The 25,335-nt window shown below is 37.3% G+C and overlaps 2 protein-coding genes and 1 long non-coding RNA gene across 3 annotated transcripts; 2 read left to right on the top strand and 1 right to left on the bottom strand.

Moving 5' to 3' along the window:
• The first annotated feature begins 701 nt into the window (after positions 1-701).
• On the top strand, positions 702-3,156 carry LOC107817413 (heat stress transcription factor A-3). The gene is made up of 2 exons (XM_016643238.2): positions 702-1,226; positions 2,045-3,156. The coding sequence occupies exons 1-2, from the start codon at positions 837-839 to the stop codon at positions 3,038-3,040; spliced, it is 1,386 nt and encodes a 461-aa protein (XP_016498724.1). The 5' UTR covers positions 702-836; the 3' UTR covers positions 3,041-3,156.
• Positions 3,157-3,232: 76 nt separating this feature from the next.
• LOC142164586 (uncharacterized) lies at positions 3,233-4,417 on the top strand. The gene is made up of 4 exons (XR_012695336.1): positions 3,233-3,371; positions 3,480-3,563; positions 4,117-4,188; positions 4,278-4,417. It is a non-coding gene; the product is annotated as an uncharacterized LOC142164586 (long non-coding RNA).
• A 1,605-nt stretch (positions 4,418-6,022) lies between these two features.
• LOC107813372 (serine/threonine-protein kinase CTR1) lies at positions 6,023-25,335 on the bottom strand. Its single transcript, XM_075222542.1, has 16 exons — positions 24,488-25,335; positions 17,524-17,825; positions 17,289-17,433; positions 16,920-17,023; positions 14,840-15,048; positions 13,580-13,879; positions 13,401-13,441; positions 13,010-13,078; positions 12,750-12,850; positions 12,581-12,665; positions 12,409-12,507; positions 8,221-8,289; positions 7,981-8,112; positions 6,908-7,002; positions 6,614-6,817; positions 6,023-6,274 (listed from the first exon to the last, which is right to left on the bottom strand). Exons 1-15 carry the CDS (start codon positions 25,106-25,108, stop codon positions 6,703-6,705), a joined length of 2,487 nt encoding a protein of 828 aa, XP_075078643.1. The 5' UTR covers positions 25,109-25,335; the 3' UTR covers positions 6,023-6,274; positions 6,614-6,702.

Raw genomic sequence — 25,335 nt, forward strand, 5'->3', positions numbered from 1 at the left:
TGAGCCGATGGTCTATCAAAAATAACATCTCTACTCTCAAGATAGGGGTAACGTCTGCGTACACACTACCCTCCCCAAACCCTACTCGTAGGATTATACTGGGTTTGTTGTTGTTGTTTAGATTTTTAACCATTTTTTTTTTGTAGATTTTTGTAAGCAAAATCTTCAAATCTAAAAAACAACTTTAGTAGTTTTTAAAGTTTTCTACTCACAAAACTTTAAATTCTTTTCAAGTAAAATACATGTTCAAATACAATTTTAACTTTCAAAAAAGTCTTTTTTCATCTCATTTTTTTTTTTTTTTTTAAGTTTCTACTAAATCTATGTCCTTACGCTAGCTAAGTGAATTTGCGTCGCTCAAATCCTATTAAAGGGAAAATGCTCTTTACCGTGAAAGGATTCTATCCGTCCCATGCAAACTGTCGCCAACTTATTATTCTTCTTGAATTCAATATTATTACTCTTCAAATTATTCCAAAAAAAGTTCAAACTTTTTCACAAAAATATCTGCTTCTTTAGTTATTTTCTTTGCTTAAAAATGGACCCCACCTGCTCTTCTTCCTCCTCCACAACATAAGAAATAACCTGTGTCGGTTCCTCAGATCTTTTTCATTTTCAGACAACCATACAATACAACAGAATTATGAAAAACTCCACCGACTTAACACAGTTGCTGCTTTCAGATATTTCTTTGTTTCTATGTCGGCGGTACCTATATAAACCTCTCTTAAACCCCATTTTTTCACCGTCCTTCGTTTTATCAAACACCCTTGAGGAAATTCTCTCTCTTTGATCCATAAAAATCCAATCTTTATATTGTTCTGAAAAAAAATCATATGAACCCTTTTGATAAAAACCCAATTTCTCAACCTTCTGGGTCAGAATCTGATACACTGCCACCACACAGTATTACTATGGACCCTGAATTTGCTGTGTTTTCTGAGGCCCCATCTTCTCATTTTATCAATCTTGAATCTTTTTCAGCTGGGGAGGAAGGATTAGGTGTGGTGCAGCCTATGGAGTGTTTACATGGGACACAAATTCCACCATTTTTGTCAAAGACTTTTGATTTAGTTGATGACTCTTCATTGGATTTTATCATTTCTTGGGGTAGTAAAGGAGAAAGCTTTGTAGTGTGGGACCCAGTGGAGTTTTCAAGAATGATTCTTCCCAAAAATTTCAAGCACAACAATTTCTCCAGCTTTGTGAGACAGCTTAATACTTATGTGGGTATCACCTTAGCACAAAGCCAAGAATATTTGGCTCATGTGTTAGCACTCTAGTTCTCTAACTCTTGCCTCCTTTTTTTTGGTTAATTCTTTTACCTTGTATGTAATTGTTGTTGGAGATTTTCATGCATCTTTGTTTTTTTTCTTCTCACTTTCTGTAAATTTTTAGTATTTATTTATTTATGTTGTTGTTATGGAATAATACGGTTTGTGAAGATTCATGTAGGCGACCAACTTGTTCGGGACTGAGGCGTAGTTGTTGTTGCTGTTGTAATAATTTGTAACGGTGACGATGTAAATGTAAATAGTTCTTTTCTTGTGTTGTAATTAGTAGTGGCTACAGTTGTAAATAACTTCAGAGAAACGACTTTTCATAATAGTTTATTAGTTTTGGTACTCTGTAAATGGATGTCTTTGAAATTTTTGGTGGATATTAAGGAAAATGATAAAGGTTGCGCTGTTCGCGGTTTGGGCTTGTAGATAAAGCTAAGATGCTGAGAGCATCTCTCTGCATTAATCTGCTGAATTTGGGAGGTTCATCAAATTCTGCAGGTAGAATTTCTAAGGTTTTGATTAAACAGCTTGTTTAAGCTTTCTATAGTTTATATATATACGGTTTTTACTGCAAAAGATGTGCTGATTGTGTATTTCTAGTGTAATGCAGCTTCAGTAACTCATGAAAATTTGACAGCTAACATCTGGTTTTGTGTGAAGTTTTCATTGTGTTATATGAATAATGAATGTATTCTCATGTTGTAGGCACGTTGGGTTCTATTATTCAGTTTTTAAATCATTTTTTGGGCAATTTTGTCCAGGGTTTTCGCAAAGTTGATGCTGATAGGTGGGAGTTTGCGAATGAAGGGTTCTTGAGAGGAAAAAGGCATTTGTTGAAGAACATACAAAGGCGAAGATCACCTCAGTCGCATCAGGCGGGGAGTTCATCTGCTGAAGCAGGGAAAGGTACAATGGATGAGATAGAGAAACTGAGGAAGGAGAAGAGTTCGATGATGCAGGAAGTCGTTGAATTGCAGCAGCAGCAGCGTGGAACGGTCCAACAAATGGAGGCTGTTAATGAAAAGCTTCAGGCTGCAGAACTGAGACAGAAACAGATGGTTTCATTCTTGGCCAAGGTGTTTCAGAATCCCGCATTCTTGGCTCGTCTTCGGCAGATGAAGGAACAAGAAAAAATTACTTCTCCAAGAACAATGAGGAAATTCGTTAAACATCAGCCACACGATCAGGATAGACTGGAGTCTTCCATTGAAGGGCAGATAGTCAAGTACAGGCCTGATTTTCAAGACCTTGTTACATCCTTTGAGAACCCAGACTTCAATCCGGTTGTGGATCAACAACTACCTGAAACTGGTTTTGGTGCAGAAGCAATGCTTTTTAAAAATCAAGAACGGGTTATAGAAGGAGCTTCGAACTTTAACCCCGAAGACTCTTATTTTGAGGGGAAGAATGTAGCTAGCCCTCAATTAGAAGTCATGCCTGAGTGCTTTGTCTCTTTCCCGGAGGAGTTGGCAAAGGAGAAGAACATCTTAGAATTTTGCTCACCAGGTATTGGAAGTATGGTGAAAGAAGAGGAAGTATGGAGCATGGGTTTTGAAGCCAGTGCTGGTATGTCAAGTACTGTCACTGAGTTATGGGGTAGTCTTAGCAACTATGATGTCCCAGACTTTGGAGTTAGTGCCGGTTTGCCAGATGTGTTGTGGGATATAGATCCCTTGCAGGAAGCTGGAAGTTCTGGTGTCGATAAGTGGCCAAATGATGAGTCTCCTTTTGGCCAGCCGAAGAATGATAGTTTTTAGGAAAGACTACCCTTCCTTCAGTGTGCGTTTGCGATACTAGCCATAGTTTAGTTGATGGGATATAATATTGAATGATTTGATTATAACATTTTTAGTGCATAATTACTTTCCACTGATTCTTTTCTTCTATATTCCCCTCTCCCTGGTCTGCAATTTTCACTGCTAATGGTGCTTAACTGTAAAGATTTGAAGGCATAATCTGCAGATATTTCCTGCTAACATATATTCTTTAAAGTTGTGAAATGTGCAGGTTTGCAGCACTGGAGGCGAGTATGGGGTTTCTTCTGAGAAGGACCGGAATGACATTGCTCGCTCAAGATTTTTAATCCAGGTATGGGGACCTTGTGGTGACTTTTATGATTATGATTGCTTGATGAATAGTGTTATTTTACCAGGATTCTTTGACATGAAGCTGATAATAAACATACATGGTGTGCAGTTCTTGATTGTTACTTGCATTAGCTCACCAAGCCAGGCTGTTCTGAAGTTTCTCTTTGTCTGAGTGGAATGAGAAATTGGGAAGGTGAATTAGCATATCTCCTTCAGACTTGCTCCCCATTTTCCAACCAGAACCTACTAAAACAAACACTTTTGGGACTGTATTCAAGATACTATCTTAGGTAGTTTAACAAAACATTTGGTCAAGATAAAGAGAGGCTGAGGTATCGCATGCTTCTTTAGAAGTTTCGCTTGCAAAGTTTAGGAGAGAATCAAGAACTGATGGCCAAAAGGTGGCATTTTATCCAACTTAGTCACTGGATCCATAAATGATATTCATGATGTGTAGGAGGCGGACGAGAGTTTGAACCATCAACCAAGGGAAGAAGGTTGTAGTTTTTTTAAGGTTGTGACTGAGAATTCCTTCCAAGTCAGGTAGTTTCAGATACATAATTTGAAGAAATTGTTGATGTTAGAGACAGTTGGGAAAGATTTGGAAGGTCTAAGGAGGGGGATTGAGAGGAAATGAGTTGTGACTGGTAGAGGGATTTTAGAAGTGTTTCATGCTTTATAGCTTACATACTATTATTTGTTCTATATTTGATTGATTCCTTAATAGTATGTCTTCTTTGTTTAAGTTCTTTTGTTGCTGCTTCACTTGGATCTTATACCTCAACTAAGCAGCTTGCATTGTGGAGTCTCTGCCTTTGGTAAGCAATGATGCATAAAAAGTCTGCTAATAAATCCTGCTAAATGATTTGATTTCCATTATCTTATTTGTATCTTTCTAATTGTATAGGATGCTCCCCTGGAGCAATCTGATTGCAGCACACACATCTAACTTTTTGGACATTCTGTAAGACATGGCTAGGATGACCACGGCGACAACTTACTCAGTATAATCCCACTATGTGGGGTCTGGGGAGGGTAGTGTGTACGCAACCCTTACTCCTACCTTGTGAAGATCTACCTTGTGAAGATAGAGATGTTGTTTCCAATAGACTCTCGGCTCAGGAAAGCATAAGCACCACATTAATGTAAAGAAAGACAAGAAGAGACCACACTGAGAATCCATGTAAAAGCAGCATAAAAACAAGAAGACAATAAGATGACCAACATGTAAGAAACGATAGATGGTCATAGAAACCTTAATACCAATAGAATGATATGCACTAATACTACCAGTATGAATAATCTTGACCATCTAAACTACTATCATAATCCTCGAACTCCACACCTCTTTTCAAGGGTCATGTGTTTGGTCAGCTAAAGATGCACCATAGTTAGGATTTGGAAAAAAAATATTCAATGGACAATTCTGAAAAAGTAAATGAAGTGGAGTAGAGGGTCATTTCTAAGTATCTAACAGTTCATTTTATTTTGTTTTCCAATTATATATTATCGAAAGTTGCCACTTAAAATGCCAAGTTTCATTTTTCTGGTTAATCATTTTGAACTCTAATAAATTTCATCTCGATGACAAATTGTCACTTTTGCGCATAAATATTATAGAAACCTTCCAGAATATAATGTTTTGAGTAACCAAACCAATTTTTCTTAGACAAAGTGACCAAACTTATAGCCTCTTTGGCCAAACTCCTCCAATCCTAGAAGCACTTTTTTATCAAAAAAAAAAATGCTTAAAGTTGAAGTGTTTGGTCAAGTTTTTGGAAAAAAAAAAAAGTGCTTTTGAGGAGAAGCACAAGAAGTTTTGGAAAAGCAGAAAAAAGTAGCTTCTCTCTAAAAGCACTTTTGAGAAAAATACACTTAGAAGCAGTTTTTAAAAGCTTGGTCAAACACTAATTGCTGTTCAGAAATAATTTTCAAATTAATTAGTCAAACGTAAACTATTTCTCACCAAAGATACTTTTGAGAAAAATACTTCTCATAATAAGCTGATTTTTGTAGCTTGGTCAAACATGACTATTAGTTGTTTTGAGTAACCAAACCTAATTTTCTTACACGAAGTTACTCAGGTATATAACAATATCTTCAAGTCAATGAGAGAGGGGTAGAAGGAAAAAAGAAAAAGGAGATACATTCTGTCTTCTTAATGCTCGAGTTGTTAGGAAGCTAAAGAATATCTTCACTAGATACATTTCGGGTGTTCCAAAGGTTTAAGAATAATGCTATCATCCAAAAGGTTGGTCAAATTCTCCAGAGAAAAGTTTCACTCAAGCGATAAAATCAGGATCATTTTTGTTTGAAAAAATGACACTGTATAGTTAAAAATAATTGCTGAAAAATGTATAAAATTTGTATATCTTTTGCATATATATACATTCTGAATTTTATACACTTTTTTAACTACCCGATGTAAATAATTCCTGGCGCGGGCTAAAAGTGATAATACCCAATTTTGTTTTAATAACGTCCAAAACTAGATCTAAGTAATCATTAGGAATTCACATTGTTAAGCTAGCTCTCATAGACAGAACACTAACCCTTATGTTTGAGCAATAATGGATCTAGAGATTGTAAACACTATTTCTCTATTAGGAAACATTTGAGGCAGAAATTGCATGTACGCTAACTCAAAAATAAGTAAATCAAAGTGTGCTTTCCTATAATACAAATTCCCGTTATAATTCTTATACATACAAAATCATTTCTGGACAGAAAATTAAAGAACTGTTATTGCTGGCTTTAACAAAATCACATGGCTAAACAAATATTCCAGGAGGAAGTGTACAAGCCAATTGCAAATGGTATTCTCAGAGAAATGGCTGCTTGAATTTGTGAAAAAATTACGGGCTCTACAAAGACATTCTGAACGAATATGTACAGAACAGACGCCTGCAAACAGCACATTGATATCAAACTTCAGCACTCTATACAGCAGAAAGTTGTTAATGTACACTTCATCCCTACCAATGGTTACAAATGCATATAGTCATGTACGATCAAAAGAAACAGCAAAGAAAGATGAGAGGTGAACCCCTCACATCTCCCAAGAAACCTCATTGCAAGAAGGTTACATTCAAACGAAATATTCTAGTGCTATTGTGGAAACTAATGGCAGATTTGCACCGCCTTAAAATTGGAGTAACACACCAAGGGAAATGCAAAATTTAGCAGAATGAAGAGAGATTTCGTGGGAAAAAAAAGAAGAGAGAGATTTTAGGATTATCGAACCTGAAGTAACTGAAGCATTGTTCCTCCCAGAAAGGTGATTAACAAAGAATGTCAAATATGTGCAGAATTCATACATTTAATACACGCATTCACGTAAGCAACTGCATGTCTGTACGACCTGGTTGAGGAGGTGTTACAGGAGGTTTAATTAGTGGTCTCAGCATATCCATGATTACAGAAAAGGAGGGACGTTTCCATGGTTCTCTGCAATATTATCAGAAGTAACATCAAGAGCACATCAAAGCAAACGAAAAGTCTCAGTGATTGAACTATGGAAGAATATAAGCAACATACTTGGCCCAGCAAGCCTCAATAATGCTTGCCACTTGAGGATTCAAGTCACGCGGAATTTCGAGTCTTTTCCCCTTAAAGCCGACAGCTGCTACAACCTACAGGTTCAGATGCATTACATCAATACAGCAATCACAAGAATGGATAGGCACTGCATCTTGCCCGATTTCTTAAAGATGAACATACCAATTAAAACAGCAATGCATATGTTCCACATTAAAATATAACTAAGATGCAGTACAAGTGCCAAGTAATGTTGTAAATAATCAGCAGATCCAAGTTCTCTTTCTAACATAAAATCAATGCTTACAAACAAAGTTACCAGAAAGTTGTTGCCACCTAGCTATCGAGACAAAAAATCAAGCACTCTACCTGATTTTTAGTACAAGTGAAATATAAGAAATCAAAAGAGAGCACTTATAGAATTATCTTCCTTGCAATGGATACTGTTTTATCCACATCTTTTTGTCTCAACTTTTTTCGTACTTGACTGTAACTTTGGCAGAGAGAGGTCCTTGACAACATGTAGCTATCAAGAAACAAAAATACAGAACACAAATCAAACCCAAAGCGAAACAGAAAGAGCATCCCTATAACATCTCCACTCACAACCCAATGAATGACCAACTCTCTACAGAAACCACATGGAGATAAAAGGCCACTCACAACTGCTGAAGCAAATTGGATTATTCTCTATCACCTGGTATGAGTCATACCAGGGATAAAAGGAACAAAAATGACTTGAGCAAACTCTTACAAGAAATTGAGTGGCCTCTACACCTAAATGAAGTATTGCAAAACAAGGTCCCGCTTTTCCAGGAAATACACTGTTCTATATCCCGTGAATGAGCCATTTGACATAAGAGGAATAAAATGACTCTCTGTGCAACTGATGCCAAATTGGAATGTTTCTATCACCCGTAAGCGACTTCAACAATTCATTTTCACATCCCAATAGATAGCTTTAGGTTCTTTCACCTATACACAGCTATTCCTCTGGATTGCATTTACTAACATCAGGTTTTCTACCTTAAATACCCATGTGGACAAAAGGACTTAAAGATAGAAATGCAAACCTGTGCTGGGTTCAAATTACTCCAGGGTTGTTGCAACGTTGCGAGCTCCCACAAAATGACACCAAAGCTATATACATCAGATTTCTCATTTGATGGTTCATCACGAAGAACTTCAGGTGCCATCCATTCCGGCTATCACAAGAAGAACCAGACAAAATTTACTCCTTTTTCTCATTGGTGAAACAAAGTGCCAAAGATGAACAAAAGACAATCAAATCATATGTTGAATGAAGAACTTACAGTCCCAGCAGCCGACTTTGATGAGAGAAATGTGTTCGCTTTTAAACGAGAAAGACCAAAATCACAGACCTGGTGAAAACATAAAACAGGTGAGGGACGTGCAGCATCTTTGCTAGTAATAAAAGGTAGCTTCAATAAATAGAAGATCTACAGAATATGCAAAAAATAAACACCATAACAAAACACAATTATTTATCTTAAACAACATTTTTTTTTTTGGATTGGTAACTATTGTATATATTAAAAACATCAGTACATAGGTTGCACTGAAAACCAAATTTACATGAAGAGGATTAGTAGATGTTCTAATTCGAGACAATCACAGGTTGTCATCATATAGCATTATAGACACAACTAAGAGACAATCACACTACACTATGCATGCTGCTAAGCTATGAAAAACAAATGCTCCTAACAGATCACTGACATTAAGCAATGAGATGTATTAAAAATGCATCTCCTTTCTATTTTGTTGCTTGACATCAGAATAACACTATATCAATCAGATCTCAGTACGTTTTCCTGTGTGCATGCTGTAAAGAAATAAGATAATCAAGATCGTAGATTTTGTTCATGATGGGTTCAACTTGTCACAAAGAACAGCCCAAATACATGCTCCTAACCTAAGAGGAAAGACATCTAATACAAATCATTAGTGAACTAAAGAAACTGGTTGAATAAGAGATTCTGGAGAAGAGGAGCAAATGATTAGACATGTGGCAAGCAAATGTAATGCACAAATATGAGACGTAATGAATAATAAACCAAAATACAATAGAACAACAACTAGTACTATTATCCCCAATCCCACACTAGTGGGGATCAGCAGTAAGAATCCTCTGCATTCATTCTGTTCCATTTTGACATGTCTCATTCCACTATGCAATAATTGGTTCGTCGACACACATATGGGTTCTCTAAGACTAGAAATTCCTTATATTCTCACACTTATCTCCATAGTAAACTAAAATACACTAAAATGCCTCCCTCCTCATAGTCTTTTAATGTCTTGAAACATGCTCATCCAGCACATTACCATTGTGCCAGATGATCAAATACCAGCATCCTAGCTACATGGCCATTGAACAGCCACAGTTCAAGATGGTCAATGTCCATTTAGATTACAGAGAAACTTCTGGACCTAAACATGCCTACAAAACCAAAAGTGTAATGTACAATCTTCAATATATATATATAATTTTTTTTATGGAATTTAATCCTCTCCGCAGCATCAGTACATTGTTAATTCTCCATTATCCGAGAAGTCTGACATAAGCTTTACCCCTTCACAACACTTGCTTCTTATTCTTTTTATTGATAAGGTAAATTGTATTAATCAAAAGAGAGAACTCCCGTATACAGGAAGTATACCAAAAAGTAGAGAATTTACATCAGAACATGATTCTCTACAAAAGACGCCCAATCTTCTATACAAGTAGGGGCTATATGAATGCACCAAAAAACGATCAAAGATAAAAGACTATTCTTAAGATGTGAAAAAGGAGACTCAATCCCCTCAAAAGCTCTCCTATTTCTCTCCCCCAAACTATCCACATGAGAGCTAACGGGCGAACTTCCACGCCTTTTGCTTTCTTCTTCTACGGAAACCGGCCCAGCTATATAACATCTCCTTTACAGTGCTTGGCATCACCCATTCAACACCAAAACGATTCAGGATTGCCCTCCACAAAGCCGAGGACACAGGACAATGCAACAAAAGATGATCAACTTCTTCCCCTGAGCTTTTACGCATGTAGCACCAACTAACAAGTGTGATTCCTCTCTTTCGAAGATTTTCAGCAGTCACGACTCAAGATCGCTCCCCTCGCCGCTAGCCATGCAAAAAAGCACACCTTCGTGAGCGCCTTAGGAATCCAGATCGAGTAGTATGGAAAAGCGGCCTCCTCTCTCACCAACATACTCTGGTAAAAGGACTTTACGGTGAACAAACCATCACCACGCAAACCCTATCTCCAAGAGTGGTTGGGGCCTGTCTTGCCCATATAGCAGTGTCAACAAATCTTGGAGCTCCGCAGTCTCCCAATCTTGCATGTTCCTTCTAAATGAGAGGTCCCATACTAAACCCCCTCCATGCTCCTTACAAATCTGTTGGACCATCAATTCCTTCTGATTTGAAACTCTGAAGACGTGAGTGAAGGAGACCCTCAGAGTATCCTCTCCACACCACCTATGATTCCAAAAGTTGATTTTCCTCCCATCTCCTACCCTGTAAGTGATGTTACCACTGAATGCTTCCCAATTCTTCGTGATGCTCCTCCACATGCCACACCCGAAAGGTGTTATGATTGCCTTGGTCCTCCAACCCCCTCCCATGGAATCGTACTTTTCTACTATGACCTCCCTCCATAGGGCATGCTCTTCTACCCGGAATCTCCACCGCCATTTCCCCCATAAAACTCTGTTGAATACCCTAAGATCTTTTACTCCAAGTCCACCCCACTTCTTTGGGGAAGTGACTGTCTGCCAATTCACTAGATGAAACTTTCTAGTTCCATCCACCGCATCCCAAAGAAAATTCCTTTGAAGTCGCTCCAATTTTTCTGTGATGCTTACCGGAGCTTGCAACATGGACAAGTAATAGGTGGACATACTCGATAAAGTGCTTTTAATAAGCACTTCCTTACCGCCTTTTGACAAATACCGTTTCTGCCAGCCTGCTAATCTTTTTTCAACCCTTTCGATCACTGAATTCCAAATCGTAGTATCCTTATGCGACGCGCCCAATGGGAGACCCAGGTAAGTAGTGGGGAGGAAGCCCACCTTACATCTGAGAACATAAGACAAAGCATCAATATTAGCAACCTCACCCACCGGGAAAATCTCACACTTGTCGGGGTTGATTTAGAGTCCTGATACTATCTGAAACCACTGCAGGACCTGCTTCAGGTAGGTCAACTGATCCATATTGGCATCACAGAAAACCAGGGTGTCATCCGCAAAGAGCAAATGAGATACTCTTCGGGCACTGAGCACCCCGATCGGAGTTGAGAATCCTCTCAAGAAGCCTCCGCACGCCGCATGATCCATCATTTTACTCAAAGCATCCATCACTAGAATGAGTAGCATGGGGGATAGGACGTCACCTTGCCTGAGACCTGTGGAGCTACCATAGAAACCACACAGGCTGCCATTAATCAAGACAAAGAATCTGACTAAGGAAATGCAGAACTTGATCCATCCTCTCCATCTTGCCCCAAACTCCATCCGCATCATAATGAAATCCAGGAACTCCCTATTGACATGGTCGAAAGCCTTCTCAAGGTTCAACTTGCATAGCAAGCCGGGTTCTCTATTTTTGAGTCTACAAGTTCATTTACCACCAAAGCAGCATCCAAGATCTGTCTACCTTCCACAAACGCATTCTGGGAGGACGAAACAGTCCCGTCAAGAACTTCTTAAGTCTGTTGGAAAGCACTTTGGAAATAATCTTGTAGATGCTCCCCACGAGACTAATAGGCCTGTAGTCTCTGATACAAAATGCACTTTCTTTCTTAGGCACAATAGTAATAAAAGAAACATTGATACTTCTCTCGGAAACACCATTCACATGGAAGTATTCAATGGCTTCCATCAACTCCCCCTTGATGGTGTCCCAACAGAGCTGGAAGAAGGCCAAGGAGAAACCATCAGGCCCGAGGGCCTTGTCACCAGCACAACTCGACACAGCCTCGTACACCTCCTTCTCCTCGAAAGCCCTTTCTAGCCACTCACTGTCTCCCTCCTCTATGTGGTTGAACTCTATTCCCCCCAAAGTCGGCCTCTAACTAACTTCCTCTTTGTATAAGTTCTCATAAAACCCCACTATCGCCCCTTTTACCTCCTCCTCTCCCTCAATCCTCACCCCATCCACAACGAAGGACTCTATGAAGTTTCTCCTTCGGTTTGTAACCACCACCCTGTGGAAAAACTTGGTATTCGAATCCCCTCCTTTAACCAGAGCGCCCTCGATTTTTGCCGCCATCTATTGCTTCTTATTCTTCAATAGCTTATGCTTATAAAAGTTTCTGAAACTAGACATCCTCTCTTTTTGTGTCTCTCTCTCCCTCCATCACCATACCTCCCCCCCCCCCCCAAACAAAAGACGAATATCTTTGAGATAAGTCTAGAACTGTATCAGTAGAAAAAGATAAATCTTTTTTTTTTGAGAAGATAAATTGCATTTTTCACCTTCACTGTATATTTCTTGTCCACTAAAAGATTTGGAGATTTTAAATCTCTATGAACAATGGGAGGATTGCGCTTATGTAGATAATTCATCCCCTTTGCCTGCACAAGATGATATTATGAAATTAGCCCCTGATCATAAATAAAATGTGGCAGAGTAGGGAAGCATTCATACCACATCGTAAGCCATAGACAACCGACGCCTTTCATCCAAAACCTCCCTCGCACCAGGTTTATGAAGAAGTCTGTATAAGCTCCCTCTGTAATATAATTGCGGCATTGGCACTGTCAGCTAAACCGAAAAATAAGAAGTCTGATTATTCGGAGGAGTTACCAGGATAAACCTTGATAAATATTCTGTAACTATGGACAAGTTTGGTCGCTGAGTGACAGCACCCATAAAAAGCACAATATTTGGATGTCGCAATCGCTTCATAATTGCAACCTAAAAAAAATGAAAGGTAAGCCAAATTAGTGGAGTTGGTCTAGAGGAAACACATGATAAAACTGACATCCACTCATTCTCGTCTTCATACACCCTTTTTTTCTCTTTCATCCAGTTTTCTTGTCATTTGTTGAGGAGATTGGGAGATCCCTAGATTACCTCCCGCAAAAATTCCTTGAATCGCTCCGCATGAAAATCTTGTTCCATGAGAATCTTCACAGCAACATCCTAATAAGTGTAAGCTTCCATCAGCATGCAATTATGAAGGAATAAAAGCAAAGCAAACAGAGTAATTCAGAAAGGTATATCTCAAATTTGACATGGCAATTACTACCCAAAAAGAAGAAGCAAGAGAGAGAGAGAGAGAGAGATAAAACAACAACATTTATTCAAGAGGCGGATCAGGCCAAAAGCAAAATAGAAATAAACAAATGCCCAAATAATTTATAAAAATTACACTGAATAAATACCTCCCCGAAGTGCTCAATAAGTTAAGAGATATAACCAAGACGAGCATCAAGAGCACAGAACTAAAAGGAAAATATCTTACAGAGCCATTCCAATCAGCACGGTGAACGGTACCAAAAGACCCTGAAATACAATAAACCGTGTTAGTTACATCAAAAGTGGCTGTTATGATACTATAGCATCCCACTATAACTAAAATGTGATGAGACGATCATAGCACAACATTAAAAAGAAGGATAAAAAACAGCAGGCTCGAATTACCTGCCCCAATCCTCTCCTTCAGAACAAGATCTTCCCAGGGAATATCAAATTCTTCTACTTCAAGGGCAAGGTCTCTACTTTGTTTAGCAGGAACAAGTTGACTTCCTCCATCGAGAAACCTCATATCATTCCCTCTTCCTCTTGGGTCTGATAATGCCATCAGTGGTTGAGTATCTCCATGCCCAACTGGAGGGACAGGTAACCGAGAAATTTCATCATGGTTACTTGAACTAGGGACTACACTATTTCTCTCCATATTATTTCGGTCAGTTTGTCCTGAATCTCCATCAACAGCAGCTCCTGTGACAAATAATATTAATTAAAAACCTTAAAGCAGAACATGTGGGTTATAAAATTCAAGTACAAATCAAGGGAATTAGCTTGTCAAGAAAATAGTACTTCATTTGCATAGGAAACTAAAAGACTCTAGATATAGACATGCTAAAAGTGACTAAGATCAGAAAAGCTCCCATCTTCGTGGCAGGGAGACTACTCACTACTGATAATCAACTTCTCTAAGTAAATTAAATCTGGTTTTGTGAAAGAAGAGAAAATACCATAACATTTTTAAAAAACGCAGAAATATTCTGTCTTCTTTTTTCGGTCAATTCTTTCCACAAACTCTGGAATTCTCTCTCAACATCTTAATTTCATCAATGTGAGTTGAGCCTTTTGGTTACATACACTAAACCATAGAACTGGTCAACGGAAGAAATTATGAAAGCAATTAGGTGCCAAGAAGATCGTGGGTCATCAAATGTTCAGAAGTGGAAGTCTGGTCTAGTATGGAGGTCTTAGTGACCATACAAGAGGTCAGCTTGGCTTTCTAAAAGCAAAGACACTTCTCTTTTTTTCCGTTCATAAGCTTCTAAAACAACTCCGTCTATTTGAGTTCCTTCACATTGCCGGTCTCAAGCCTGATAAATGATGAGGGTTGTAGTAAGTTAGCAGCCAGTATTACACTACTCATTTTACAATGAATCCTCAAAATACAGAATACCTTGGACGTAGATTTGTTTGCCAATAAAAGATGTAGAGAATTTTCAGTGCCAGAAAACCTAAATTATTGAATATTGGGTTAAGACTTAAGACTGGTCTAAGGGACATGAACATCTAATGCTAGAAAACCATCATAAATTGTGTTAAACTGAACATCTACATCATGTCATTGCAAAGGCCAAGCTTAACATCGGGGAAACAACCAAAATAAGCATCGAAGATGTATCTGTTCATGCAAACAGGTAAGATTTGTAGGATCACCTGCTGAAGGATCCTCGAACACAAGATTAAGCGATTGACAATCTGAGAAATACTGTTTGGCAAATGACCTGAAATCAATTGTTGGTTCAACTTCTCTGAATCTCGGAAATCGCAATGGTGAAGAAATTGAGATAGAAGATGGGCCATTGAGCGAGGAATCTGGTTCACATAAACATCCAGGGTTCCCAATCAAATCAACCAGGTACTCCCTGTATGGTGAAGAGCTAGATGTCAATTAAGACTGTCTATGTCCTCCTTAACCTTACTAGCAATAGCATATATCTGGCTGTGTACAGAAAAACTAACACTTCCATATTTTGATAAAGACTACCATTTTTTCATGCTAAATCCCAAGTCAAAATAAGCACAGAAAAAATAACATCCTGCTGTTCACTACACAATACTTGCTCCTAGTTTTTTCCATTCGATTTCTCTTCTCCACATTTAAGGGTTGAGCATAAGATAGGACCTCTAATCGAATCACGAACCTAACAATCTATTATTATTACTAATGTAGTAAGGTAAAACAATTCCAGTCACATTAACAATGGGATCTGTTTTTTCAAATATTAAGATTCCCATCTCATCATACCAATAATCAACCACATCATTGTCACTCCAATATACTCCCTATCATCCAAAGAGACTGGTACCATTACTATGTATAGGAGTCGAACAACTTTTTGTTTGACTACTATTTATGTAACCAAATTTAAAACAATTTGGGGTCGTTTGGTAGGGTGCATAAGAATAATGCTGAATGAAGTGTATTAGTAATGCTGGTATTAGCTATGCTGACATATTTCTTATCCATTATTTGGTTTGATGTATTAAAGCATTGCACAATTTCTAAAAGAATTGCTTGTTTACAAAAATGCCCTCAAACCAGTCCATCACTCTAACTTTTTAAAAGAGACATATTTTGAGAAATGTTTTTATATGAAAAAGTTTAAAAAAAAATATTTGATTTGTCTACATATATTGTAATATAGAACTAAATATTTATTTATAAAAAAGGAATATGTTAAGTATTTATTTATTTACTAGAGCTATAATTTTATTTCTCACTACTTGGATTATTTTAAAATTGCATTTAATATAATAACTATCATATTTTAATCAAGCATAACTTTTGGAGGATAATTTTGTCTTTAACTAAGCTAATGCATGTATTAAAACCCATTGCATTGCTAATACCATGGTTTTCTATGCATTAGTTATGCATAGGATAATACCAAATAGGATGTATAAGTAATGCTTGCATAACTAATGCATAAGTTCAAAATGTCTACCAAACATGGTATTATTAATACACAAAACTAATGCATGCATTATTTTATCTAATGCATCCTACCAAACGACCCCTTTTAGCTATATTTCATATATAGTACTCTTATGCAGTCTCAAGATGCGTATTTTTTTCCTTTAGAAAACATAAAGAAATCCATATCTGAGTTCATATCAAATAAAGTGACCCACATACTCCAAACTCTACCATTCTCTATGGTTTTGCCAAAACTAGGAGTGGCAGCTATTAACAAGTCCAAGGAGAAACTTCAGTTGGTACTAACATAGACCAAGAACTAGATACAACGATTGATCTTACAGACATATATTGCAGCATGATTGTAGAAAGACCACACAAAAATATAACAAACATCATCATTGTCATTTTTCCCAATCCTAGCATTGTAAGTTTCATTTCTATACACAAACCAGCTCTACGCATTTCAAAGAAAGCAAAAACCAGAAAGGTCAAGAAATGTAGAAGTTGACCATATTACACACTGAATACGAGGTAAAAGATTTTAGCCAACACAATCAAAGTCCAAATCAATTTCACATACTATCCAGATGAATACTAGAGCAGGGAAGTAAAACTTGATTATCACAAATAAAACACATGAGGCATATGGTTTTCAAAACAAAGGAAAAGTGCAACATCAATTCTTATCTATCATTGATTTAAATTTTCAAACAAACATGGCTTTTAAAATACAGTGGATTTCTCATTCCCCTTTTCGCCAAATATGAACTAAAAATATATTCCATATAGATCATTTATAACTTGGATTTGTACCTGTCAAGTCCAAATCGAACTAGACATGAGGAAGCATCAGCTCTATTACAATATTTACATCCTTTCGCAATTCGACATGGTAAATCAATGATGTCAGCTAGCACCTGCAACGATCATGTGAAATTCATGATAAAACATCAAACTTCCACAGTTCCACCAAAACCAAAATACTCCTGATTGAATGTACATTTACTCCAAGGACACAGAAAAGGCAATAATTTGCAAAAACATGCTTTTTCTTTTCTCTTTATTTTTACTTAATTAAATGAACACCAGTAGTCAGATATTGATCCTTAAATTACTGCATAAGTAGATCTTGAAACTCTATAACAGCAAACTTAGTATCAATGTATCACATTTAGAACATACTTTAAATAGCAAAGCTCGATGCCTACAAAGGCCAATAGACAGGCTACCAATGGGAAGCACGACAGATCCTAGACAATCCTTCAGGTCATCACTGCACTCCTTCCACATAGGAACCAACTCATCTTCTCCAGCAGAAGCTGTGCCCCTTATAAAACAAATAAAACTTAATTACAAAAAGGAAAAACACGAAATGTCACTTCATCAGAGTTTCTAATAAGAAGTTTCTGGCACTCACCCCATATGATTGCAGACTACCTTAGCGAGCTGATCAACAACCTCTTTTGTTGTGATGCAACTAGGTGAGAGGTTATGGATCCGATTCTGCAGTTCCTTCAAGCTAGGATCACTACGCCGATCAATCAAAATCACTTCAAGTGATGGTACTACAGAGGGATCAACAGCCCTCAATGATTCAATAGATGGAATGCGGGCACTTTCTTGCAGATCTGAGCAGACAATCCAGACATATGGATCCATCCCATGAATCAAGTAAAATCCATCAGGCACTCTGTCATAGTACGATAAGCATCCATTTACCTGGTACAGAACAAAGATTCATAGCAGATTGCTTTCAGCAAAAAAAAACTGGGAAATCTGGAAAGCATGATTGTGTCAATCAGAGAAAGAGAGATCATAAGAACATAAAACAAATGACAAAAACAATAGAATCCATAAGCAGAGTAAATTCTGCTTGACTGGTGAGAATGACAAGATACAAAATCACGAATGAAGATAGTTATTAAGTCATTCCTATTGGCACAGTAACAAGAAACACATGGAGAGAAAAGGACTGGTACAGGAAGAGAGGGTTTACCAATGCTCACATCTTACATACGAGAAACCTAAAACTCTCTTCTCCGAAACAGAACTTATGAAGATAGCCTAAGCAGCTCAGCCTCAAAATTTAGTGTCTTTTCCACAAAAACCACAGTACTATATTCTGCTAAAAACTCCTATTTCTGGGGGAGTTATCTATCTTTAATATGGCAGCATCTTCTGCTGATTCTGAAAGCATATTTCCAAGAAGGACTCATTGAAGAAAGTAATCGACTATTTTGAAATAGCAAGTATTTCTGATCCAATAACCATCACAACTACACAAATGTCACTCAACACAGCAAAAAAGAGTGGACTATTTGACAATGTCTATGAATCACAGCTCAGAAGAAGGAAAGTCTTTTTCTTTTCACCAACATACTTTGGACTCCAATGTCCTACAATTCTGAGCCTATCCTAAAATGAAAGTCTCAGTTAAAGAACTGTGCTTCTATACCCTCTTCTGTAAAAGGACTTTAAGATGTGACCAGCATATACTAAAAGCCTAATCTGTAAAATTCTAAAGACAAGTTATATCAAGAGTCTGTTAAAAGTGCCAATGCACAGATCAATTTTTGCGCTAAATGTTTCAACTTGAAAATCAAAACCAGATCACTGCAAAATGAGTACAGTGCTCCATTCAGCACTACTGCATAGCAGATTGACATTCTACTTTTATAGAGAGGCTGACCAAATATGTATTAAGGAATATTTATCAAGAAAGTAAAAATCTAAAGAGTTTTACCGAGCTTGAAATTGTACCAACGTAAAAGTCACGCAACATAATATCCATGCAGATCTTAGCCGATTCGTCAATTCTCAAGAAAAACAAAGGCGAAGGTCAGAAAAACCATACACGCCCCATTTTGAGATAGCCAACAACAACAACAACAACAACTAACAAAAAACAAAAAAAAAAAGTATAATTCCACAAGTGGGGTATGGGAAGGTAATGTGTACATAGAACTTACTCTTACCTTGTAGAGGTAGAGAGTTTGTTTCCGATAAACTCTCTGCTCAAGGGAAGTTTTTGAGATAAATAATCTCCCAATATCTCCACTACTCAGAAACTCAAGCAAAGATACCCTTCAACCGAATATATAGGATGTCATACACTCTACTATTTTAGTTCTTGTTTTATCAGCATGAGTTATAGAAGTATATTTATTACTTCAACAAACAGTAAAGAAGACAAATAATAAGTCACCGCTAGTTTTTCGTAGATATCATTGTGAAAACAATACATTAACACGTGTGAACAGAAAACTTCTACCCCCTTCATCTTCCTAATATGCCTCATAGGAATCATATTTCTAAGAACAAGGGTACAGGAAACAAAAAAGATAAGGTAACTAATTTCACTACTGTTGGAAAAGTTCCGCTATACAAGCAGTATACTAAAAAGTAGAGAACCTTCATCAATAGGGGTACATGAAACAAGAACGCTCCTCTCCTCATCCTTTTCTTTTCCCTCATTTACATACTTCAATTCATATTTCCAGTCCAAAATACAAGAAAGATCAGACACTCCAGAGAAAACCAAATTTATATCAAAACTAAAAGATCCAAATGAGACAATCGGGTAATTTTTGACCAGTGAGAGCTCCTTTGTGAGGCTTCTGAATAAATACCCACCTCATTTCTCCCTCTTTGTTTCTCCACTTTCTCCCGTCAAAAAGTCTAGTATTGGCAAATAGATCTTTATATTAGGAATATGCACGAGAATCGGCTAATGAGAATTATTAATGAACTTAGCAAACAAGGCGTAATCAATGCATCTGCATCCATTGCTCGATGGTTTTAGATTCTAACTCAAAATGACATGTTCTTATCTAACTAAGACCTAGACGTCACTAAAGTTTTTAATATATTCCAAAATCCATTTCATTGCCCAATAACTACAACTGTCTTGGGCACTATATGCAGTATTTGAAATATAGGAAAGAAATACCATTGAGGTAATATTTCCAAGCGTTTTGGCACATTAAACCAATGATGTCCTAAAGTTCCTCCATCGAAATGTCATACGAGATCAGGAAGGATAAAAATCATGGGAGACTAGGGTTCAAATCCTAGCGGACATAGAAATTCTCTCATCTGCCTAAGCCTTGATGGGCAAAAGTACCCAATACTTGTGTTAATTGGAGGTAACAAGTACCCGATAGAATAGTCGAAGTGCGCAAAATTGGCTTGTACGCCATTATTATAAAAAAGGCATATTTGTCTACATTTTTCTTTCGTATAACCATCTGGTATTCGAAAATCACTGACCCAACTAATCTCAATCGCCTCATATAGGGGGCACTAAAAGGGGAAGCGCCCCCTACTAGAAGTTTCTTCATTCCCAGAACTCGAAGCCGAGACCTCTGGTTAACATGTTTTCTCTACCATTACAAGCATTTCCCACGTCAGAAAATATTTGCTTTGATAAAGTAGAGAAGCTCCTCCCTACCTGTCATTTAAGATGTGAAGTCATCAGTGTCCCAGCTTCCACCTCGTTATTACATTTGTTTGCTGCAATGACACTTGTGAATATACTACCAACTATTTTTATTTATTCGTTACCAACATTTTTGTCTAGATTCAGGGTCAAATATTAAGCCTATAGGTTGTAGAATTTTGACATCTGTAGGATGGCAAACAACATTTGGTTTTCGCTAGTTAATGGTCCTTTCTTTCTTCAGGACTTTGTCTTGACTTCTGTTGATGTAGAGTTGAGGAAAGAGATTGCATCACGTTCCAATCTTTCTGATAGAGCCGCCAATTGAGCATTCAATTTTAGTAAAGCAATTATAGCGTCCTAAAAGTAAGTTAAACGATTTGTTAAATCGCACTTTCATCCATCTTACATTTCAAGGGGTAAAAAGGAGCTACAAACTGAACACGTAGTTACTTGATCTGTGATAATTCATATTTTTACTCTCACATCAATGTTTTGTCCAAACTAGACATTCCGCTATCCTTAAAGGTAAGTTAAACAAGTTGTTAAATTTCACTTCTTCTTCCGTTCTGATTTCCCACATTAAATGGTGGCTACTAACTCAACATGATGTCAATTGATATGTGCTAATACACAAGTTCTACTCCATGCCAAATTAAAAATAGACATTCAAATTTTAAACTAGAGTTGGGAACACAACCAATTGAAGTGGCATTGGTGTTGTTAAACCCACTAACTCCTTATTGATGTAATCATTAGGATACATGTATCATTTTGGAATGCTAAAAATCAAACACTCGATCTTCCATTCCAAATAATTAACCTCGTCTCAAGATATTCCGCAACAATTTTAATCTAAAAACAACACGACTTAATCTAAAAGATTCTTAAAAATGTTTTCTTATAAATATTGTATTATGTTAAATTTTCAAGTACCATTCTAATTTATTTATTATTTTTGAGTTTATACAATGTATGATCTATCGCAGCCTACCCCATGTTTAAGTAGGACGGTGATTCTCATTCCACTTTCATGAGTCGAAACGATCTCACATATTAGGTAAATGTTATCCAGTTTATTAATAGAAGAGAATAATTTTCTTTGCTTCCATCCAAGGGAACAATGTTTTACTTCTAATACAAAAAATTCTACAAAAAATTCTAGGAAGAACTTTAGAAACAATGAGCGGATCTTCTGATATAGACATTCAGAACCTGGCGCACAAACAAAACAAAGAATAGAATGAAAGAACACACTTTTGAAGTGGATTTTGTGATCCGTAACATGGGTTCTGTCCCATTTCTACTATGTTCTTCCAGTTTTTTTATAATAAACAAAGTACATTGTTTTAAATTGCAACTTTCAAGATCCTTGCAAATTTATCTAGGGCACCGAGCTGCTTTCTAGTTGTATTCTTCAATACTCTTACTTTTTCTAGATTATACTTCATTTCACCCTGAATTCTCACATACATCGTTTCCAGGCCAACCTATCAATGTAAATAACATTTGAAGCATGCACTTCTAAGTTTAAGAAAAAGAAAAGTAATCAGAATGGTAGTCTTAAAAAGTGTGTCATTAAACTTAAACTAATTCACTGTACAAGATAATTCCCCAATGGGCAACCTAGGGAGTCGATGCCCGAAAAAGAAATGAATATTTATGTTAGATGCAATAACAATCACATAGCACTATAATATTCTATAAATATCTTCTACTCTTCTAATCCAGAAACAAAAGCCGTTTCTTTTTCGCTTATCCAGAACTTCATCCACTTCTCCAAAAGAGAAACTTTTATCCATGCGGTACAATTCTTCTCCACTTCTACCAACGTGTTTGTTTTAATCAGCAAGCAAAAGATTTCATTAACACATTATGAAAAACATGTTTTTTTATCAATAAACAAAAGACTCTCATTAACACCTTATGAAAAATGCGTAATGTAAAAGTCCTTTTATCTTCTTTGGTAGGTATCGGGTGATCTACTTCATACTAAATTAAAATTCAAACTCAAAAGAAATAAATTTTATTCTATTTTGGGCCTCCTTTTACTGAAACACAATTACAGCTATTGCTTTAACGCTCTTTTCAATTAGTTTTATGGAGCGATCATAAATTATGAAGTAATTCCCATATAGCAATACTATTTTTGGAAATTACGGTGTATTGGTTGGATACACTGGATCTTAGAGTTATCTTCATCAATCATACACATACTATATGTAGAATGAGTATGAGTCTCATAATTTGTCTTGAATATTCTAGACAAGAGTTTACTAATTCTCCTCCATAATGGATTGATAAAGGGAATCTTCTCGGTAGTTTGTACCGAGGACATGGCGTGGCTTCACATTACCAAGGACATGGCCCTGGACAGGAAATTGTGGAGGTCGAGCATTAAGGTTGTAAGGCGGGAGATAGTTGTGCATATTTCTACGGCGCTCCAGAGTGAGGCTAGTATGTTAGGACTTAGTCTTAAGACTGTTAGTGGTTAATGTTGAGTTACACTACTTTTTCGTTCCTCTTAGTGTCGGGTTGTACATACTGGTTGTTGTCTTGCTATTCACCTATTTTCTAGTTCTGGTGATGTTGTTATTTGTTTCATGGTTTCTTTTTATGGTACTGATATATTGCCTCTTTTCGTCTTCTTGAGCCGAGGGTCTTTCTGAAACAGCCTCTCTATCCCCTTGGGGTAGGGTAAGGTCTGCGCACACACTACCCTCCCTAGGCCCCACTAGTGGAATTTAACTGGGTAGTTGTTGTTGTATCAAAAACAGTAAAAGGGCCTTGCCTTTTATTACCTTCTATGTGCCTATACAAGCTGATCTATGTATAAATTTAAAAGTAATAGGCATTATCGTTTCCAGTAAGGTTATGTGTCTAGGGTAAAAAATTCATGTCAGTTCAGGTAAACATATCTCCTTACAAATCATACTTAAGCTGCAGGTGCATCAAGAATGCAGAGACAACCATATAAGGGTCTAAGGGGTATACAATACCTTAAAGTGGATAGATAACAAACTTTGTTTTCCTTTTCAATCAAGAATTAGATAGCCGGTCAACCAGATTTTGAATGAAACACTTGACCCATTAACCTGTACCTATATGATGATAAAAGAATACCAGAATACACACTGCTGATTTGAACACATTGATGTTGCATTATACAATGAGAAAGGAAACTTTCATTCACAGAGAAAGAACAACTTCCAATTTTTGTGGAAAATAAAGATGGATATCCACTGTATATCTCCTTACAACACTACTGGAGTAGCTTAAGATGTTAGGCAACCTCTGAGAGACTAAAACAATTAATTTCGTTCTTGAACTCCACATTACGTGACACATTAGTCTCGACATATTCTAGAGATATCAGGATGCAGTACTACTATAGAAGCTACTCATCTTTCTAGGAGTTGTAAAAGGATCCAACAATTTTGATATATGACAACTGTTTAAGTGCACCTGCATATGAAGAAACACATTCATTACGAATTTTGTGTGTTGCTATGAAGGAAATTGCTTTCCAGGAGAATATCACCTTACATCATGAAAATGTTTTCCCAGGAAATTTTCTCTGACAACAGGAAATTGGCTTTTCCTCCTTATTTTTGGACAGAAGTCACTGCCCTCTTACTCCACAGTTAGACATTAGACAGTATTGTCAACCTTTAATACTCAAAAGTATCACCTAAACACTACCATAATACCCTGTCCTCCACTTTTTACTATTAATCTACGTCACCTACATTTATACCAAACCAAACACTCCTCAGCACCAATCTATCGCCTATTTCAAAGATTTGGTATCCAAACCAATTCTTTGTTTTTTTGTGTACAATGCGAATTGTTCAACACATTCCTAAAGCATAAGACGCAGACATACAAATAAATATAGACATGGGGAAAAAAATCAACACAAAAGAATAACCCTTAACCATACCCAGAATCGATGGGAAACGGTCTCGACTGAAGCAGCTGAAGCAGAAGCACGGGAAGCGGATTCATCAGGCACAGGATCCAAGAAATTGGGATCATCAGCACAAGTAGCTTCTGAAGAAAGCCGTAAAGCCAATGCTAACTGCAGCTGGTAACTCTCCTCGGTCTGCTGTGCCCAACTCTTAGAAGATGAGCCACACAAGTTAGCAGCATCCAACGGCTTCATCCTCAATTCAGCACCGCCACCGCCACCGTCATTGGGATATCCAAACGATGCTTCAGCATTAGAAAGCGACGACGGCATGTAATACTCACCGGAGATCGAACTCTCACCGAAGCTACTCCCACTCGATTGCCTCTGTAAACCAATCGAAACTGGAAACGGTGCCGCCGCACCGATCCGACTTGTCGTCGGCGCTTGCATCATACGGTGATCAATCAAATCCCAATCATATCCTCTATTATCACCTACTCCTTTGCCTTTATTACTCTTCTCGCCAGAATGAGACTCGTAATACTGAGCTCCTCCGCCGCCACCTCCGTACTTCGACGGCGGAGGAAGGAAATTATCGTCGGGAACTTGACTCAACAAAGTATAATTCGATCGTCTACCTGGCATTTCCATCTCAGAGTTCAGATTTCCTCTTTCCTCTGAATTTCTTATCAAATTCACAAAACCCTAGAAATTGCCATCACAGTGGTTTTAGCTGAAAACTGTGGGTTCAACTCTCTCTCTAAACTTTCTCTCACTAAATTCCCTTTCTTCTTCTCCTTCTTCTTCGTACTTGTCGAATGAGAAGGAAAAAACGAAGAGAGAGAAAAAAGGATGGGGGATGTTTTTTCTTTTTATTT

This window comes from Nicotiana tabacum, chromosome 10 (genome assembly GCF_000715075.1).
Source record: "Nicotiana tabacum cultivar K326 chromosome 10, ASM71507v2, whole genome shotgun sequence".
In the NCBI taxonomy this organism is placed as follows: domain Eukaryota; kingdom Viridiplantae; phylum Streptophyta; class Magnoliopsida; order Solanales; family Solanaceae; genus Nicotiana; species Nicotiana tabacum.

Excerpts from the sequence above, each read along its gene's own strand:
- LOC107813372 (XM_075222542.1), bottom strand. The coding sequence starts at position 25,108 with ATGGAAATGCCAGGTAGACGATCGAATTATACTTTGTTGAGTCAAGTT. Across the intron at positions 13,442-13,579 it reads GAAGGAGAGGATTGGGGCAG|GGTCTTTTGGTACCGTTCAC; the intron begins GTAATTCGAGCC and ends ATTGTATTTCAG. Across the intron at positions 7,003-7,980 it reads GTAATTTGAACCCAGCACAG|GTTGTAGCAGCTGTCGGCTT; the intron begins GTTTGCATTTCT and ends CTGAACCTGTAG.
- LOC107817413 (XM_016643238.2), top strand. The coding sequence starts at position 837 with ATGAACCCTTTTGATAAAAACCCAATTTCTCAACCTTCTGGGTCAGAA. Across the intron at positions 1,227-2,044 it reads TGAGACAGCTTAATACTTAT|GGTTTTCGCAAAGTTGATGC; the intron begins GTGGGTATCACC and ends AATTTTGTCCAG.